Source organism: Anoplophora glabripennis, unplaced genomic scaffold (assembly GCF_000390285.2).
Source record: "Anoplophora glabripennis isolate ALB-LARVAE unplaced genomic scaffold, Agla_2.0 scaffold631, whole genome shotgun sequence".
Classification (NCBI taxonomy): domain Eukaryota; kingdom Metazoa; phylum Arthropoda; class Insecta; order Coleoptera; family Cerambycidae; genus Anoplophora; species Anoplophora glabripennis.
The window spans coordinates 83,897-92,770 of NW_019416724.1; the positions used below are offsets into that span (position 1 = coordinate 83,897).

The following is an 8,874-nucleotide window of genomic DNA, read 5'->3' on the forward strand; positions in this document are numbered from 1 at the left end:
TAAGTTTTAAAGTAAACGTATGGGCAGGAATAATTGATAATTTTCTTTTGGGACCGTTTTTTTTACCCCCCCGTTTGAATGCCGACGAATTTTTGCATTTTCTGCAAACCTCTTTTGCAGACTTACTTGATGATTTGCCTTTAGCGGTTCGGCAAAATATGTGGTTTCAACTAGATGGGGCTCCGCCACATTATGGCCGAATTGTTCAGAACCATTTAAACCAAATCTTTCCTAACCGCTGGATCGGCCGGGGACGTCTTGCGCCAGTCAAATGGCCACCTCGATCCCCAGACCTTAATCCCTTAGACTTCTGTTTCTGGGGGTTTATGAAAGATTTTGTTTACATGGTTCCAATTGTGGATGAACAACATTTAAGATTAAGAATTTTAGAAGGGGCCGAGCAATTTAGGGTGAAACCACATATTTTTCATAATATTCGTTTCTCCTTTATAAAGAGATGCAGGATGTGCGTCCGCGAAGGTGGTTCTCATGTTGAACATTTAATATAATTTTTCGAATTTAATTTCTGTTTGTAATATAAAATATATGCAGTTTGTTTCATGTTGTTAAATGTTAAATAAAATTTATAGTACAAAACGGATTTTAAACTTTATTAAAATAAGTTACAATATCTGGTAACCCAGGCTCCAAATCAAAATCTTGCAAGAATAAGAAAAGTTAGAATAAAAGCCGCTTTATCTAAGAAAATATATGTTTTTACCATAGGCGTGCGTATGAAAAAGTTGGGGGGGTCATAATGCACTTTAACCCCCTCACCTCCGCTCGTGCTTTGATTTTTTTTACCAAAAGTATACTGAAAGTGTGTCTCTACAAGAAAAAAATATTAGCGAAATTTCAAACAAATATCTCTAATTCCACCGGAGTTATCGACATATTTCGTATTTGAAATTTACATTTTGACACCCTGTATTTCAAAAATGGGGCTCCTAAATGAAAAGTGGCATAATGAAAGTCCCATTATTTTCATATCAGCTATCTATGGTTAACGGATTGACCTACTAATTTTCGGCACCCTGTAGAATAATATTCTACCAACAGCAATTTGCTTGTATTCTCCAAATGCAAAACAGAAAAACTGAATACATAACTCAAATTATATTAAACGAAGGGGATAATGGTTAGAAGAGGTAATAACAATAATGGAAAAAAAAATGAACTAATTTTTTAGGTCAGAAATAGGATAATTCATTAAAAGTATTATTGATTAAAATGGGGCATAGGTGGAAAAATGGTGCGATTTAAATTTAAAAAAAAAAAGATTATTTTAAATGCCAAGAAATTTATAAAAATAAACTAAATATTTTATAAGAAAATTACCATTTGTAAAAAGAATCCATTGTCATGTAGTGACAACTGTCTATACTATTTATAGTTTTTTAACAGAAAAATTAAATATACGGTGCTAAAAAATGACGTTCCTTGACTCGTGGAATTATTATACATTCAAAAATAAAACCAAATTCTTTTGATGCAGGTCAACTGATCACCATAAGAGTGGAGAATGGACTATGTTTTCTATTTTTCTTGAATAATGCGAAGTTGCATATTTAGAGGGTATATTTTCTTACTAATTACTTACTACATTGTGAAATTATGGGGAAATTCTTATTTTATTTTTTGTTGTCAAGTACGCAATTCTTTTTTCTTAACAAATTCAATTAAAAAAGAGTCTGTTTTTTGTGAAAAATTCTGTTACCTAGATGTATAGTATTTGTTAATTAAATTGTTTGTTATTAACCACAACATACGAGTAGGTACTCCCCTGCGTTGACGTCGTTTTGCTAATATAAGGAGTGTTGTTTTTTTATATTTTTCAAAATATATCTCATTCATTAGATTTCATTTTACAATTTGATGTATGAGAAAATTCTTGAGATTGTGTGTTTCTAGTAGGAACATTGGATTGAAGTAACGCTGGTTGGGATTATACACAAGACAATTTAAAACTGTATATCCCAGAGATTTAATTGAACTTGATATTATGTTTCGTATGTATAGATATAGTAAATAACAAACTTTAGTCAACGTAATTTTTGTAATTGAATATTTGATATAAGACACTTGTAGGAACGCAAATAAGATATAACGGTAAAGCTGTAAATTAAAAAAAAATAACAAAATTCAAAACAGATTATTTTATGACTTCATTTACGAATATATTTTTAATAACCTGGAATAATTATCTACTTTAAGAACAGAAACTCTGGATTAGATACTATCTATAAATAATACACAGAATTACGCATACAATATTAGATTATAAACAAAAGTTGAATCTTTTCCTTTATTAATAATATCTGCTGAACGTTTTTTCTAAAAAAATATTCACATAATCATATTTATCGATACTTATCTAAAATTTCAGGGAAAAATGAATATAAATAGTGATAGCGTTGGTATAGAGTTTCTAAATATTTCGCTAAAACATTGTAATTTTTAGTTTTCTTAAATAGATAATACAGCATTATAAAGTAAAATCAACTCCAAAGAGTAAGCTAAATTTTAATGGTAGATATTTTTTTACTATTTCTCCTATTTAAAAACGTACGCATCTATGTAAAAATAAGTCATTTCATTAGGTGAACTTGAGAAATATTGAGAGACTGAATTATTTTTGGCAATATTTGTAAAATGTTATTATCATTAAATTATTAAAACTATATTATACCAAATATATTGTAGAATAACCAAATTTATAATACTTGATATCATTGTTCAAGAAATCATACGGTGTAAATTAAGGTTATTAATTCTGTTAGACAAAGAAAATTAATAATAAGTAAATACTCATTAATTTTAACCACAAAAAAAACAGAGTAATTGAGATGATTTTTTTCATTTTTTAAATTCTAAAATGTACTCTTGCAGATAAAACACCAAACAATTTCTATTTCTGGATAATTTAAAAACATGACGCCCAATACAAAAAATTATTAATCAAAAGTGAATAATACTCTAAATATAGTAAGATACCACCGTCTCAATGTGACGTTTTGAAATGGTGGGATGTAGAAGAAAAAAGACGCATATATTTTCATATAAAAGCTAGACGACGTTATTTCGGAGCTTCAGTTCTTGACAGGAATTGGTGAGTTTACATATCAACAATGTCCTTAGAACGTCAAGTGCGCGCCAAAGTAAGTTTTCAGATGAGATCATAATTTAAAATTTTTATTTGTAAAAAATATTTAATGTGTAAAATATCCACGAAATATTTAATCAGTATCTTAAAGGTATTTAACGAAGTGCATTGATTCATAGCTCGCTTCAAAACGCGACCCTCAACAAGATAAAGAAGCTCAAGAATGGATTGAAACCCTACTTGGAGCCAAATTCCCTCCAGGAGAATTGTATGAGGATGTAATTCGCGATGGTACTGTTCTATGTCAAGTTATCAACAAGTTGGCCCCAGGATCTGTTCCTAAGATCAATACCTCAGGGGGTCAATTCAAAATGATGGAAAATATCAACAAGTAAGTGATACGTTGTTTGTTTATATAACTATGTGCCCATATATGTATGTAAGTCAAACATTTAATTTTGTTTTATAGTATCATATACTTTTTTTGCGATGTATCTATATGTGTATATATACACACATCTATTTTTGAAAATATGCGTCGACTTTACAGTTGTAGAACGTCTTTCTAAATATATACATGCATACATAACCGAACGTTTACGAAATATTGGAAACTTTATCCCAATCGGTAATCATACTTATTTTTAGTTTCTCAAATTTAAGTTTCCACGATCACAGTATTATAGCATGTTGCTTAAAATAAAGTTGTGAATCCGCGGATGTTAAGTATATATGAGGAGTACGCTATTACGAATATTTGTTTCTTGAGTATTTTTATAAAACGTTTATTTTTTTGGGATGGTCGTAAAATAATACAAATAATTGTAAAGTAATATTCGTTTCTATAGGAATTGTATTTTTTAGCTTCCAAGCAGCTATCAAGGCTTACGGTGTAGCGGATATTGACGTTTTCCAAACAGTTGACCTTTGGGAAAAGAAAGATATTGCCCAAGTGACCAATACTCTCTTTGCCCTTGGTAGGGAGACTTATAGGCACTCAGAATGGCCAGGACCATACCTTGGACCTAAGCCATCCGACGAAAATAAGAGAGAATTTTCTGAGGAACAACTTAAAGCTGGACAGACTGTTATTGGTCTGCAAGCTGGACAAAACAAAGGTGCTACTCAAGCTGGACAAAATATTGGTGCCGGCCGTAAAATTATTCTTGGAAAGTAAAAAACAGAAGACTCTTTTAATTATATTTTTCCATTTTTTTTATTTATCAACATTATGTTGAACCAGATAATAAAATTTATTTACTAATTTTGCTGTTTTTTTTAAATTAGACATTAACTTATACATTTAGTAAAAATGTAGATTTTTTTCAATCACAGAAGTTTATTGTAAAATTGCATATAAAATTTAAGTTAGTGTTAATCTGTTAGATCATTTTAAATGCTCTTTGTGTAAGGGTCCTTGCATTCTTAAAAGATTTATAATTATTTTGTAAAGCGCCAATAATTCTTTTCACAGTGCTATTGTTAGTCAATAACAGGAACATATAATTTTTTCTATTCTTTACAATACTCTTTTACAATACATACTCCTAATATCAATTACTAAGTGATTCAATCTTAAATTAACTATCTTTCACTACCACTTTCCACGGGCATTTAAAAATAATACCATTAAATTTATTTATTTTTTTCTTGGACACTAAACTCTGTTGAGTTTATAAACAATATCGATTTTACTTTTCAACTGATTGAGATATCTGAATATCTATAATTTTGTGTACAGTATACCTAGTGACTGTAAAATATCAGGGTGAGTAAGTCCAATCGCTGCCATAAATATGAGAAAGTGTAGCATATACTGGTAGTATCGCTTTATTTAAAATTGGAAGTAGCCTTTCTTTATTTAGATATCTTTTGCATATTTAAATTTTTGTATAGAAGAACTTTATTAGAGAAGATCAAAAAAAGAACTGAATTTATTTGATTTAGCTTACCTAATACTTTTAAAATTCAGTAAAAATGCGAGAGATAATAATAAAATATGTTTTTAAAAAGAAATTTAGAAAAATTGAAATAATTTTTTAGATAGAAAAACAATTATAATGTCATGTCAAATCTTTCTATACTGCCGTTTCAAAATGTCTTTTTTTCTAAGAGTTTGATGTTTAATAATTTATTTCCAGTTAATATTTATTAATTTCACGAGAAAGCTAGCCTGATGAAACAATTCCATGTAAATTGTGGAAATAAAAAGATCTTTTTGTAGTAGCTGTTTTTTACATGACTATTCTTTGCTAAGGGTGATATTAGAACAGTAAGAGTATAGAATATTTCTTTGAATGATTTATTAAACAATTTCAATATATCAGGTAGGCATGTGTTTTTGTATCAATTACATTTAGACATATCATTATTAGTTTTTAATTTGGATAATTATTATACAGCCATACAAAAAAATGTTTTTCAGGTCTGAACGTCAGACTATGTCTGATGTATGATCCACTTAACCCCATCACGCCAGGTTTTACCGATAACCCCATATCACCTCATAACCCAAGTTGTCAAGCCCTATTACACACAACGGTCCTATTTAGGGAGCTGTGTACCAATAAGCCCATAATTCTATACATTCAACCTCAAACCTCCTAGCCCCACAACCGTATAATCCCATAACTCCATAACCGATAACTCCAATAACCACGTTACTCAGTATTGTAGTTTGACTTGATCTCTCATCGCGGGATATATCCAGACTATAAACAGAATATATTTAACCCCTTAATCCCCCAACCTCCTAACTCCATAACCCTATAACCCCATAACCCCATAACCCCATAACCCCATAACCCCATAACCCCATACCCCCATAACTTCAATAACGACGTTACGCAGTAGTTCGATTGTTTGATGCAAGGGACACAGTCTATATCGTTATTGGCTCCCAGTTTCATCATCTCCAGTAGATTCTCCGTCAATTTCAAAAATATCATGCCAAATGAAGCTTATTGACCAAATACTATGGTAAAGTTAAGGAATGTATTATCGCATCGTCAAAGAACCCCGCACAAAACATATGGAAATTGAGCACCGGTCAATGTCTATAAAACTTCGTATTTAGATAGTCCTCGTCATGCTGATCAAAAGTCTTAATGAGTACGAAGCCCTATAACCCCTTCCAACTCCCCAAAACCACTCCCAAAGGTCAGAGGGATCCACTTGACAGATTATAGGTTAATTTGCTTACCCAAATATTTTACTACTGTAACCGACATGTGACTTTTCCCTGCTTACTGGTTCAATTCTCGGGGGTCGGCGTCGGAGAGTATAGAGTAGTGATCGTTTAGGTGGCTGTGAGATGGAATTCACGATTAAACAGTTACACAACCAGTAAGCAGGGAAAAGTCACATGACAGGCTTTGGTAGTTGATGTGAAGGGAGAGGGATGGTTTGGGTGGCTGTAGGTTCGACTGCAGTAGTAAAATATTTCGGTAGTTTTATCGACCGATAATCTGTCAAGTGCATCCCCCTGACCTTTGGTGGTAGTTTTGGAGGTTGGTGGGAGTTGTACGGCTCGATGCCCATTGATAGTCTTAAGCCTAGTTATGGTATACATGACTGTAAGTTCGACTACAGTAGTGAAATATTATGGTAAGCCACTTGACCTGTAATCTGTCAAGTTCATTACTCTGATCTTTGGGGGTGGTTTTGGGGGGTTGGAGGGCTTCGTGTCCATTGAGACTTGATCAGCATGACGAGGACTATCAAAACACGAAGATTAATAAAAATTGAGCGGTGTTCAATTTCCATATGTTTTGTGCGGGGTTCTTTATGTTCGATGAGATCACGGTTAGGATGTTCGCATAGTGGAGTACTTAGTAAAGGACACATAAAATTAATTAAATTACAAATATTTACTGATTGAAATTCAAGTCAGAATACAGATGTGGGTGATAAACTTGTGCTTTATATTGCAGTTATAGAGGAACTTTTTTTAATAAAATGAAATCAGAAGATTAATTCAGGACAATATGTCACTGGACATCCTTTGTAAATAAACAATGCATCTTGTTTCTTCCATTTCTGGTTTAGTAGCGTGGCTACCTTCTCCAGCCAGTCCACGAGTTATAAACACCCACTCATAAGTCAGAGACCGAGGGTCAATGAGGTAGAACTAGTATCCAGTCACTAATATCCATAATCATAGTCATTCCTTGAGGAACAAGGATCCCTTATTCCTTATTCCTTATGATATGCGGAATACGGAATAATATGACTATGAATACGGGTATAATAAGGTAGTGTGCCAATATAACCACCTATGATTTCTGCTGAAATGCCTTCAGCTGTGATTTGTTTGAATTGAGGTCATGTCAAGAGGGAATGTAGATAGCCTATTTCGCAATATGCTTTATATGAGGCAGACATAATGTTACCATCCGCTCATGTTGATTTTTTGGCGAAACAATATACCGGTTCCAATGTGGTGAGATATCTTATTTGAGAGTAAATATATGGATTATTGGATTCAGGAGTTTCTTGTTGGAAGTAAAGGTTATGAACTACTAAATCAATTCCACCTAGACTTGCTGCCAAGTCTTGTAAAAACCTGCAGTGAAGCATATAGTGATTAATATTAAGTTATTTGAGACTGGGCAACTGTAGATCTACACTTCTACAACGGGAAGACTGCCTCGCACCTCTTAATGTGACCAATTGCCATCGTACTCTCCGGGAAATTCGTAAGTTCTCAACGGCAACCTTTTTTTTATTACAATTCTGAATCTCGCCTCGAGACATACGTCACTATGGTCGGATTTAGCAGATCGATCGGATATTATTATATCATCATCTCCATCACTCTCACCAGTCGTTGCTTCAACCCTCTCTGGTTGTATCTAAGGTTGCATACAATCGACGGCGACTACGTTGTCATATTTGGCTATGTCGCTTCTAGGGACAGGATAGGAACTGAAGAGTGAATGAGTTCGGTGGGACTGGTTTGCTTTTTAACACGCATTGGACTTGACTCGTATGAAAATATGACACAGTTGGTGCACTAGTATATACTAGAACTAGGCAGCCCGCGGTACGGAGACGAAGGGTGAATATTTCGCAATATTTAGAGTTCAGTTTAGCTTTAATAGTTGTGCTTTACGTTTCGTGTCAATTTAATGCTATAAAACATGTCGATGAAAAACAAAAGAAGCCCGGTATGATTATACTATTTTATTTTAGACAAAGAAAAACAAATAGCTAAATGTACTGTTTACAAACAAAAATTGTGTTACAAACGCTCGGTACCTAATTTAAAAAACACTTCATTAGGAAGCATACTACTATTAAATTAACTCAAGAAAGTTTAAATTCTAATGAAACAGACGAAAATCGTCTGTCTATTAATATTGACTGAACATTCTTCGACTATATCGGACGAAAATATCAATAATCCAGTGGACCCGACGTCATCAACAAGTTTTAAAATTTTTAATAAACAGCCTAGAAAAAATATTCAAGAGAAAATGTCCACTTTTATACCTATAAAGATGTCAATAAAGCAAAAACAAAAATAGATACTTATTTGCTAGACTTATTTATATTAAATTACCAACCGTTTCGCATTACCGACGATAGGTAAGGGTTTAAAAAAATTGTTAAAGCTTTAAATTCATCCTATGTTTTACTTAATAGGCATACGATATCCCAAACCCCATAGAATATTACAAGATGCTAAAGAAAAAATGAAAAATATTTCTAGTACAGGGTGTCTCATAATAAGCTGCCAACCCTGAACAGTCCGATTCTATGATCAAAAC

The 8,874-nt window shown here is 32.5% G+C and overlaps 1 protein-coding gene across 1 annotated transcript; it reads left to right on the top strand.

The window, feature by feature from the left end:
* Positions 1-3,053: 3,053 nt before the first annotated feature.
* LOC108911942 (muscle-specific protein 20) lies at positions 3,054-4,368 on the top strand. The gene is made up of 3 exons (XM_018717024.1): positions 3,054-3,158; positions 3,283-3,494; positions 3,968-4,368. Exons 1-3 carry the CDS (start codon positions 3,129-3,131, stop codon positions 4,278-4,280), a joined length of 555 nt encoding a protein of 184 aa, XP_018572540.1. The 5' UTR covers positions 3,054-3,128; the 3' UTR covers positions 4,281-4,368.
* The last annotated feature ends 4,506 nt before the right edge of the window (positions 4,369-8,874 follow it).

Bases quoted from the DNA above. Each gene is read 5' to 3' on its own strand.
- LOC108911942 (XM_018717024.1), top strand. From the start codon at position 3,129: ATGTCCTTAGAACGTCAAGTGCGCGCCAAA. The intron at 3,159-3,282 runs GTAAGTTTTCAG...ATTGATTCATAG, and splicing joins AACGTCAAGTGCGCGCCAAA to CTCGCTTCAAAACGCGACCC. The intron at 3,495-3,967 runs GTAAGTGATACG...TGTATTTTTTAG, and splicing joins ATGATGGAAAATATCAACAA to CTTCCAAGCAGCTATCAAGG.